The sequence below is a fragment of the Coturnix japonica genome, chromosome 1, assembly GCF_001577835.2.
Source record: "Coturnix japonica isolate 7356 chromosome 1, Coturnix japonica 2.1, whole genome shotgun sequence".
Taxonomy (NCBI): Eukaryota; Metazoa; Chordata; class Aves; order Galliformes; family Phasianidae; genus Coturnix; species Coturnix japonica.
In genome coordinates, this window is record NC_029516.1 from 102,258,379 (window position 1) to 102,270,565 (window position 12,187).

At 33.6% G+C, this 12,187-nt stretch overlaps 1 protein-coding gene across 4 annotated transcripts in view; it reads left to right on the forward strand.

Annotated features, from left to right (window-relative positions):
* Positions 1–12,187, forward strand: part of CFAP47 (cilia and flagella associated protein 47) — a 223,632-nt gene that overhangs the window by 72,686 nt on the left and 138,759 nt on the right. For all 4 annotated transcript variants that reach the window (XM_015884388.2, XM_015884397.2, XM_032449378.1 and 1 more), the window contains 4 exons: positions 1,639–1,789; positions 2,649–2,737; positions 4,709–4,795; positions 10,349–10,425. In XM_015884388.2, the coding sequence (XP_015739874.1) occupies positions 1,639–1,789; positions 2,649–2,737; positions 4,709–4,795; positions 10,349–10,425 (404 nt within the window). The remainder of the gene's footprint in view (positions 1–1,638; positions 1,790–2,648; positions 2,738–4,708; positions 4,796–10,348; positions 10,426–12,187) is intronic.

The following is a 12,187-nucleotide window of genomic DNA, read 5'->3' on the forward strand; positions in this document are numbered from 1 at the left end:
TTCTTTCTTTCTTTCTTTCTTTCTTTCTTTCTTTCTTTCTTTCTTTCTTTCTTTCTTTCGCTCTTTCGCTCTTTCGCTCTTTCTTTCTTTCGCTCTTTCTTTCTTTCGCTCTTTCGCTCTTTCGCTCTTTCTTTCGCTCTTTCGCTCTTTCGCTCTTTCGCTCTTTCGCTCTTTCGCTCTTTCTTTCTTTCGCTCTTTCGTTCTTTCTTTCTTTCGCTCTTTCTTTCTTTCTTTCTTTCGCTCTTTCTTTCTTTCTTTCTTTCTATCGCTCTTTCTTTCTTTCTTTCGCTCTTTCTTTCGCTCTTTCTTTCGCTCTTTCTATCGCTCTTTCTATCGCTCTTTCTTTCTTTCTTTCTTTCGCTCTTTCCCTGTCTCGCTCTTTCCCTTTCTTTTCTTCCTTTCTTCCTTTCTTTTTCTTTTTCCCCAGGCTACACATATGCTATTAATCATTTAATAGGGAAGGCTGATGTGGGGTAGGGAGAGGTTTTGTTTTGACAGAAGTATTTTCTATCTCTTCCAGGAAAACAACAAATAAGTCTGCACATTATAAATACAACTTTTTCCTATATATACACACTTGTATATATATAATTAGAACCTCTGAAGAATTATTTGAATATTATCAGCTTGTATAGTTTACAAAATTGCAGGATATTTTTTTATTTTTTTTATTTTTTAAATGTTTTTATTTTATTTTTTTTGTAGGTTATTGACTTTCTATCATCTTTTTCATATGGTTTATTATTTAAATTTTTTTTGAACTATATAGAATAGTTTTGGCACTACAATGAAAGTTACAGCAGTCAGAAGACATTTCACTATGTATTTTGTGGTTTTCTACTAGCAATTGTAAAAGTTTCCCTGTTTTTCTGTTTGGAAGAAGCTCTCTATGCTCTGAGCATTTATGTAGAAAGGCAGAATACTTTTATAACTCACTGTATTCTTGCTTTTAGAAATGCCATCTTAAAATGTTAATCTTGGTACTATTGAGTGATTTTGAGTGCTGCAAAGTGCGAGCTTCAGGTACTGAGCTTTTGTTGTGGGCTTGCTTAATTGCAGGACAAATGCAAATCATGTTATTCTTACTTTTTCATATCAGAAACTTGATCTGTTGTTTACATGGGAGTACTTGGGTTTTTTTTCCACCTCTTTGCTATTCAGCTTTACTAACTATTTTGAAGGTTCTTTTAATCAATTATTTCAGACTTGGGGATTTTATTAAAAAACTTTAGATCTGCTTCACAATATACACAGCAGGATGTTTAGCTGCTTAACATATAAAATTATATTCAAAGAGGAGAGCATAAAGAAGATAAGTTTTAAGCATTGGGCAATAATATGATATGAGAGAACTTTTTCAGATTGTGTGTTGGAAGAAAAATGAAGTTACGTACTGTAGATGTAAAAAGCAATAAGGACTTATATCATTCTTTTTTATCTATATAGTTCTTTTTTAAGAATGCTTAAAGTGCTCTTAGATAGGAGGCTGAACTACAGTGAAGTGTTTCTGAAGAAACAAGTGCCACCTTCCCTTTTAAAGACTCTAAAATATGCTCCTGAAATGATATTTCAGAGTAATTATTGAGTTACAGTTTTATGCCTAATTATTCAAAGAATTATTTTTGTTATTTTGCCTAGGAAACAAACAACGATAACTGTGGAATTCACTAGTCGTTTTCTGCACCCTGCTGAAGCGGTGTTGCTACTGATGTCAAAGAGAATGAGTGGAATACGTGGTGCCACACTTGCATTCTCCCTGAAATCTGAAGTCAAGCATATTAAACCTGCCGTAAGTCTATGTGCAAAATTTGTCACAAAAAATATTATTCAAGTGTATGTTGTACCAGTCAAAATTGATCTGAGGTAAGATTCAAAATGTGATTAACCATCAGCATTAACCTTTGATCTGTTAATTCTCAACTTTCCAATTTTAGGTTATGTATATGCAGAGAAAGACCTAGAGGAATACTGGAGATATGTAAAGATGTAAATTTCACAGAGATCCTGAATAAATTAAAAATTTTTCACAGATCGCTCTGAAAATACATCTGGATCTCCTTCAGCATGTGAATGCTTTTGGAAATGTTATTGCAAATGTGGTTAAATGTCTCTTTAGCCTAGTGATTTCACTTGTCAGACGTAAATGGATAGCAAACTTGTGTTAGATATTTCCAAATTTATTTGAGCTTTTTGGTTTTGATAGTCTTTAAGATACATCCTAAAAACAGAGCAAGGATACTCATAGTTTTCAGCATTTGTTATCAAACGTTCTTCTAGCAGATCCGGATAAATCCTTTTCTGAAATAGATGGAGTTTACAGGAGTCTCCTTTGTTAAATTCCTTACATGACACCTTTTATACCATAGCAATAGACACTGATGGTAGAGAGAATGGTTGGGGCATGAATAAATGAAGAAAACATGAAAAGAGGGTAGCTTGGTCTTGTTCCTCTGCTGTCATTTTGAAGAGTATTTGAAAGGTGGGGAAATTTAACATGTTTAAAAAGAAATAAACTTTAACTTTACTGGTGACAAAGTGTTTAATTTGTGTCATCAGTGGTTAAATTCTTAATATTCTCCTGGTAGTATTTCCAATGGATGTCATTTTGCATTTTTTTCACGTTTATATAAATTTTTATTCTCTTACAGGAAACATTAAAATGCAAATCTCCATGCTATGAGTTGAAGAAAGTTGTCCTAAATGTTACTAATCCCTTCAGAGATGATGGCATATTCAGGTAGACAGTGCTATAAGGACAAGTCTATGATGTTCATGCTGTTTTATCAACCCTTCCATATTTTTCATTTCTGTTTAAAAATGTAAAACCTTTAGGTTAAATTATAGGGATTTACATTACCAGAATTGTTACAAGCACTGTGAAGTGGAAGCTATTGTGATGAATAAAGAAGATGAATAAGCCTTAATTGTAATCCATTTTAGTATAAGCAATAATAAAAGTTAGAACTTTAATCAAATGGAGTTCATGAACTTTGCTTGTATTTGTGTGTTTGGCTGAGATCCAACAGAATTCTATAGAGAAGCAAGCCATGTTAATTAATAGTTGGTTGTTTTCCCCCAATGTTCTTTATCCTGCTGTTTAAATTATTAAGCATGCAAACGAAAGAACATACTTTTGCCTTGAGGCTTGCATCTCTATCAGTTAATCTAATTCTTCATTTGCATTCATCATAGATGTAACAACTACAGAATTAAGGTTTATTAATACAGCAGGAGTAGAATGCTGTGCCTCTTTAAGAATCTAAGTTTATGTGATCTGAATCCATATTTTTTCTTCAATCTTTAAACATCAGTTCTTATAATTCATTTATTTACAAGAACCAATTTCCATAATTTTCAAACTTATTTCAGTGATCTATCCAGTGTTCTCCATAGGCTGCAGATGAAATTTCTCTTCCATCCACAGTGCCGTTATGGTATAGTCATCTGTAATAGGATTGTTTTCGCTGCTTCAGTGGCGCTCCAATACTCCAGTGTAGCATAAGTGTCCTATGTGTTAATCACACAGAATCATAGAATCATCACGGTCGGAAAAGATCCCAGATCATCTAGTCCAACTGCCCACCTATCACCATTATTTCTCCACTAAACCATGTCTCTTAGTACAACATTTGAATGTTTCTTGAATTTTTCCAGGGTCAACGATTCAACCACCACCTAGGGCAGCCTACTGTTCCATGATGGGTAGTATTGCTTATTTGCAAACAATGTTAGGATAATTGGCAAATCTTTTCTCACTGGTGACAAGTTATAGGATGAAGAGAAATGGCCTCAAGTTGTGCCAGGGCAAATTTAGTTTGGATGTTAGGAAACACTTCTTTACAGAACAGGTAGTCAAGTACTAGAATAGGCTCCCCAGGGAGGTGGTTGAATTGCCATCCATGGATGTGTTTAAGAGCTGTTTGGATGTGGTGGTGCTCAGGGATATGATTTAGCAGAGGGTTGTTAAGAATTAGGGTACTATGATTAGGCTGTGGTTGGACCTAATGATCTTCAAGGTCTTTTCCAACCTGAGTAATTCTATGATTTTATATATATGCATTTGTGATATCTAGGATATCTAGCTCTTCTACCAAAAAGAGGGCTAAAAAAATCTTAAAACTATATGTATAATATAGTATTATCTAAGAAATGGGTAAATTAAAAGATGAGCCTCTTTGATTTTCTGTCAAATGGTATAACAAATATCAGATATTTCCAAAAGCTGTGAATTATGTAGCATTAAATATATTTTAGAATAATATTTCCAAATTAAAACATCATCATTGTTTGTTTTGAAATGCACATTATTTTTGTTTTTAATGTTTTTTTTAACAGTTTTTTTTAAAAAGAATATTGTTCTCCTTGTCATAACATGACATGTCCTGCAGTGTTTCTATGATAACAGATCAATCTGTTGTATTGATTAAATAGCAATTTAAAATAATTTTCAGAATTCTTGAATAAGTGCCTCAGGATTTACGTAGTTACAAAACCTTTAAAATTTTCATTATTAAATTGTGCAAAATATTTTAAGTTATTAAATCAAGAAGAATTCTTCAACTTACTAAATATTTTGAATAGTATTTTGGAATTACCACAAATTGAAAACAGTAGGCTTCTTTACCAAGCATTTAAAAGGTAGAATAAACTAGATTTTGTTCCTTATCCTGCTAGTAAATAGTAGTTATGTGTACTTGTCATATTCCAGGGTCATTTTGCTGGAATCCACAAGTTACTTATGTCAGCCAGAACAAGTACATCAAGCCAGGCAATTAAAGGAAGAGCAAATGCTCAGGTAGGTTTTGAATGGCAATTGCTAATTATAAATGTCATGGAGTTATCTAGATCAATCTATGTCACAGGGGGGCAGTAGGCCTGTGGGCCCCCTGACCTTGAAAATGGGAAGGGAAAATGGGAAAGGGGTAGGGAGATGGGAGCTGGGCTCAAGGAATCAAACAGCAGCGTCAGTGATCTAAGGAGGAAACCTTATTTTAGTAACTATGATATCGGAATGCAAGATAACATGATATAATACAATCTAATTGAAATTGAGGCTAATAAATCAGGTAAATCAGGAGTTTTCTGAAGACTGGGAAGCCTACTTTGGAATTGAAGATGCCACGACTTGGAAGCACACCCATATCCGCTGCCAGGCAGTGTGAGAGAGAGGGAGAGTCACTTCCATGATGTATTTCCTTCTCTGACTGCAAGGTCCTCTGAGACATGTGGTGGTTCTTCTCTGTGCTCCGTATGATGTTATGATGTGGAATACCAATAGCAAAAATTACAAGATCGTGACATGGCCTGACAAAGAGTAATGGCCTAGCACTTGAACATAGTAAGTTACATACTGACATGAGGAAGAACTTCTTTACGGTAGGAGTGATGGAGCATAGGATTGGGTTGCCCAGAGAGCTTGTGGAATCTCCTTCTATGAATATATTCAAGACCAGTCTGGATGCCTACCTGTGTGACCTACTGTAGGGTACCTGCTTTCCTCCAACCCCTGCAATCTGTGATTATGTAATTCTGTAATGTATGAAGTTGTACAGTTTTATTAGTATTACATATATGTGTATATTTGTGTACATACCAGTTGTAAAGAAGGCTGTGACATGGAAACTGTAGCAGAAAGACATAATATGTTTTAAACAGTTTAGAGATAATTTACTGAAACAGCAAAGAAAGAAAAATATGATACAAAAGGTAAATATGAGTGTGATATGCTTTCTAGAAAAACTGTCTCATGAAGTAGAATTAAAAGGTAAAATATTGATGCTGGGACCTGGACAGCCATGATGACTTAGGTGGCTGAAGTACTGAAAAAAATGCCAGTAAGACTGACTAGCTCCAGGTCACTAGAACCTTGAAAGAAAGAATTGTTCTGAATTCTGGAATTTAGTCTGTAGATTTATTTGAAGGTACAACTGCCTATTATGTATGGACAGTCTAGGGAATTTAGACTGTGCTGAAGTCTAAAATATTGCAGGTTCTGTAGGCCCCTGGAGCTGCAAAGGAAAATGAGAGGATGTTAGTACAGAATTGTTGAAATAATGTAATTTTGTGTCTAGACATTATTCCTTAAACAGGCCAGAAGCAGATTTTCTAGCTTAGGAAATCTGGAAGGTGAAGGAAACTTCAAAGTAAGTATGATAAATGTAATGAAATCACAAAAAACTGAAAAACAGAGAGTAACAGACAGACAAGAGGATATATATCATAAAGACAGAACAATATTTAAATAGATTTCTAGTCCAGAGGAACTTCTGTATTCACTATCTCTAATTGTAGACAGTGAGATAAGTATCAAGAAGTTCAGATGAACAGGCGAAAATCTTTAGGAGCATTGAAGAGATGTAAATCAGAATCATTCATAGACTGGGTAAAAAGAGAAAGAGACAATCCAAAGCAGGTTCGGTACTCTTTTCATAACACTCTCTGGAAATGTCCCAGTGTAGATCACTAAAATCTAATTAAATTTTTGGAACCTGTCAGACATGACAAATTGCACTTTTTTAATAACTATCAGCTTAATAACTCTCTTTTTCAATCACAGACTGAAAGTTTTAATTCTAAGTTATTTAAAATAAAATCATAACCATAGCTTGTGTCTGAGCCAAGATGTAATTAGTGGTTTCAGTCAAAACCTCTTTGTCCACATGTAGCTGAATGATCTTTGTGAGAAGGGTTGTGGTTTTTCTTTCATCCAGTTGAGTTTGTTTTTCTTTTAAGTATGTTGTGATATATGCGACTGGACTGTGCTCAAGTTACACATTTTTCTGTGCTTTTTAAAGCCCTCAACATTTCAGTAGTTGTCCTTAGCCTAAATCTTTGTCCCAGTATGTCCTGCCCCCTATGAGAGAGGAAGCAGGTGAAGAGATGCTTGCTACATGGCCCAGGAATTCAAATACAAAACTATGCATAATTTAATTCTCAAGCACACTGATATTTTGACTGATGTACATTTAAAAAAAAAAAAAGAAAAAAGATGGAAAAAAAAGAAAGGAATGATATTAAGAGCTCGAAGTTACATTTATTAGCTAACTTCTGTCTTAGATTCTCTTCACTAAAACTAGGAAGTGGTAAATGTAGACTAACGATTCATTAGCATGGATCATGACTGCAGAAGCTGATTACAAAAGAAGCTATTAAATTGGGTAAATATTGGTACATGAAGAGGAGATCAATGTTTGAAGAGACAATTTTTGATTCTGGTTTTTGGTATGCATGCTAAAATGCAAGTACAGTCTCTTTATGGAGCTACATAGAAAGAGGTAGCTGGCAACTCAGAGGTGATAGCTACCAAACTGTTTCTTACTGGTACCCAAGCATGTAAGTAAATTGTAGAACAAATTTGAGCAGGTTAGACTAAACATGGAAATATTCATAGAATAGAAATATTCATTTTCTCTCTCTCAACTGGGTCTTATTACTAGGCAGTTGAAAGGCAGCCTCCTGCACCAATGCTCATTGGTGTAGTTGTAACATTGTCTTGCAGAACCTTTAGTCCATTTAATGCACAATAAAGTAACTTTGCTTTACAAGGAAGCGGTTGTGTTTGCGGAAGAATAACAAAATAATAATAATAATAATAAAAAAAAAATTATCGGCAGTTTATGAAGTTGCTTGGTCACCATTTCTCCCATTAAACCGAATCGCTTCTCATACCTGAGTTTTCAGACTTAGAGACCTAAATTACATTGTGATGTAATGTGTTTAGTCGCACAGTTAGATCAAGGACCCTTTGCCACCATATATAAACAGTATATGCATGAATTTGATTTTAGAGCTCATCTTCTTCATTGGTGACATTTTTCATACAGTAGAATGTGAACGTTAACATGAAGTAAAATGATTGGTGTGTAAGGCCTGATAGGACATTACTGCGGCCTTTATACCATAGCAAAATGTCTGTGTAGACTAATTTTATGGCAGCGTTAAACTGTTCAGTCCTTATTTCTCAGTGTATTTAAAGTGAACATATGGAGTCAAACTGAGTATGTACTTCTTAAATAATTGTATTATTTTAATTTTTATTATTACAAGAGATGTTATTTATTTTATTTTAGAGGAGTGAGACGTAGTGTATATCTGCCACAAAACAACTTTATTTCTATTCTGCTTTATTTATCTTCAAATACTTTGATTATTTTAGTGAGAAAAAATGTACGGAGACAGACCTTCAAATCAGTACAAGTTTGTCAGTCATTCATCTCCCAAAAGGGGATTTATGTGAAGACTTGTACTATGTATAGACTTAATGTATAAAGTCATCATTACATTATTATATTTATTGTCTGTTTTCATATAGCTTTTAAACCTGTTGTTTCTATAATGACTTTTTTGCTCTTGTCTCTGTCTTTGCATTCACATCTGGGCATTCTGATTCAAAAATAAAGCATTGAAATAGATGTTTTCTATGAAATATGTAATTTTGTACTTTTATGTGAAATGAGGTAAATAACTATTTCTTGGCTTAGAATAAATAGTATGTTGAACCCACGGACTTCAAAGATCATTTTCCCTTCTGAAAAATGGCTTGTATGAAGAGGTATTAAACTGAATCTCCAGAGTATCATATTTTGAAAATTTTACCAGTCCATTTATTTAAGGTTGTGATTTTTTTAAATTTACTTATTTATTTTTTTAACACAGTGAGATTAATTCTGTAAGAGAGATCAAGTAGCTAGCAAATGCTGTGCATTACAAGTGTTTACTGTAAGCTGGCTCATCAAATTTTACTGCTAGAGGAGAATTACTTTTATGTGTGGATAATATTAAACCCAAGTCTAGTGCTGAAAAACCTACTTTCAGTATTTATTATTATTATTATTATTATTTTTAAGATATGTTGCAGTATATTTTTTTTTAGCATCTCTGGGCTCTTGCCTGTACTTACTTTAAATTAAACACAACTGTCCTTCCATAAATGTAACAGCAGAGTCTTAAATCCTGTCAACACTGGTAGAAATTATTTGTGAAGAAGGACAGAAGGAATATGAAGTAATATCAAGAAAACAAGATAGTAATATTATCTATCTATCTATATATAAAATAAGATAGTAAGAAGCACAATTTGATTTGGAGGGATGGGAATAAGCAATGACTTTGTTTAAGATTATTTATTTTTATCTGTTCTTTTCAACTTCACTCAGAAAACAATAACACCATGAACAGAGTAGGGTGCTTAGGTTAAAATTAATCCCCTTCATTCCTTTTTCTCCTTTTTCAGACAAAAATTTGATTACATTAGTTGCACGTGAGTGATTAATTGCACTGTTACTGTATATAGACCATTTCTGGAGCCTTGGTGTAAAAGAGGTTGGGAGAAACAAGCTTATCTGTTTCCAGGCTTTCTCATTCCCCTTCTTCAGAGCTATAGCCTTGTGGAAAAGAACCTTGCTAGTGAACTAAATTAACTGAAGCAAGAAGATAATGATTTATATCTCCCTACTTTTTTGCCAAGAAAAATGCAATTGTTCAACTGCCCGTATTGCATTTTTTTCTTAAATAATTGTGCTTGTAAGTTTTAAATAGTTTGTGTGCTACTGATTCACTCTGGGAACTACTGTGAGATCATTTAAGTATCTTCAAGACTATACCAAAATGCATGTGTTTTGAAACAGTATGGTGCATAGTGGAGAGCAGAGATATTTATTTAAAATATTTATTTTAGAAAATTGCATTTAATGATTAACTTTTCTAATTTTTCCTGTTAAGGTATATTAGGATGAAACCATGCTGTTTTATGCTCTGAATAGAAATTGTTAGATATCTTTTAAATCTCCTGATATATAACATTAAATAATTAGGATTTTTGGATGTATTTCTAGAATAACCTTTAAGGGGAACATTGGAAAGCTGATATCAACTGAGTTGATCAGTGAAATGCAAGGCCTTGCTACCTCAGGGTGTACCAGGGAATAATTATCTATTGTCATAGGATATTGAAATGATAAAGAAAAAAAATTAAGATCAAATTCACTAGAAAGTATTATTGTCTCGGGAATGCTTTTGACTAATATATATATACACATATATATACATGTAAACAGAATTTGGTTTATATGAATACTGCAGAGATATTACACAAGTTAACTGAGGAATCCTGTTCTACTTCCATTATAAGTATTACTCCCAGTGTAAATCAAAGAAATCATATAACCATTACTGAAAAATCGCTGTTTCCAAAATGTTGTTGTTATTGTTATTGTTTATTTGTTTGTTTGTTTTTCATTCAAAACATTGAATTTCCAGTATTTATGCCTATACGAAGGAAAGAAGCTGACTATTAATAGAAATACTAATGTCTAATTTTGGTCTATTGCTTTCCTTTGTTTCTTTCTAGTTCTGAAAATAATGTGTTAAACTGTAAAAAGATAATGCTGCAGGAGGAGCCAAATGAAGACAAAAACTTTAATTGCTGTAAGTATCTTTATACTACTATAACCCCTTACCTTACTACAATAGCAATTAAAGCATCTGAGTAAGATTCAGAAATCTTAAAATACACTTGATAATTATTATTTTACTAGTATTTATTATTTGTTGAATTAACTGAAATTCTTTTTAAAGCTGCACTGTAGACCTAGTTACTTTAACCTAAATAAATTTAAAAGTGCTTATTTCATTCTTTTAAGAGCTGCAGGGGAGTTTGCTGTGGATCTTCTTCAGCTTACTTGGTTAATCTTTGAAAATACTCATTGACAGTACAAATCTTGCTTTTATTTTCTATGAAACTGAAAATGAAAAAATTCTGTAAAAACACAAGTTTTTACTTTTACTCTTGAGCAAAATTTCACCTTATAAAATGAATTTTGTCCTCTTGGAAAACACTGTTTTTTTTTTTGAAGGTATATGGAGAACAGATACGTAATTGAATTTGAATCATGTGCCCTTCCATTTATATTCATTTCTCATATTGTATTCTGAGATATGATTAACAGCTAACTAATGTAACATTCATAAAAATTCATGAAAATCTATTTACGTTAGCTAATGAATTAGTTTACAACTATTGCAGTAATTTATGAACAGCTTTCAAAGCGAGCTTAGCTTCAGATTGGAGCTTCAGAGACATTTGTTATGGTGTTTTAGGTTCATAGGAACCTAACAGTATGCTTTCATTTCTTGTAGAGGCATAATTCTTTGAGAATAATTTTTCATTCATCTCTGTAACATGGCAAACAAAACCTAAATAAGAGTCTTCTATATGTCTTACATCCTGAACTGAGGAGACATTGCTGTTAAGGGGCAAGAGTAGTCACAAGTGGAAAGCAGGCATCCAGAAATACATTTTTGTTTTTCTTGGAGCAGCCACAGTAATCGACTGCTTTTATTATAGCTGAATTGTTTACTAAATGTGCCTTCTTTGGCAACTGCTTAGTTTTTCACAGTCCAGGGAGCAGGTAAGGAGGGAGGGCTCTCACAAGACTTACTGTTCCACAGTTTGTTTGAAATACTTTGGATGAGGAACACTTGAACAGGAGACAAGTTTGGAAAGTACTGCCTTAAGTAGTAAAATAAAATGAAAAATGAATTACCCTGTTGGATGAAAGGGTAAAAATGGGCCTTTTTGTTTGTTTATTTTTGTTGTTATTTATGTAAGCTTTGTAAACAGCAGATTCATGTGCATCTTAGCTGTTGGCTGAAATGTGAATGTTGGGAGATTCCTTTTCTTTGGAAACTGTTCGTTCAGTTTGAACTATGGGGAGAAGAAGTATTTGGGGGTGGGAGGTGGGGACTTTTCTTTAGTGAAGCTCTTGGTGTTTGGGAGGGAGGTGGTGAATCACATGTAATTAACTACCCAGAGTGTGAAGTAAATTTCTTATTCAGCCCTGCTTGAACATGCTGGGTTGGACCAGGTAGCTGCAGGGGACCCTTCCAGCCTCGACCATTCTATAGTTCTGTGGTCTGTGTTCATTTCAGTTACCTGCTCTTCTGCTTTTCAGTCTATTGACCTTTCTAGAGCATTAGGCAGCCAAGGCTGAACAAAAATTCAAGTTTTAAAGTGTTCTACGTTACCCAGACTTGGTTAGTAGGGGAAAAACACTCACTGACAATGTTGTCTGAACCTGCCAGATTCACCTGTAAGATTCTTAGTGTCTTAGGAAGAATGTAGTTTGTCAACACAATGTTTATTTGAAAGCAATACAAAAAAAGTAAGCTTGACAGAATTTAGTTATTA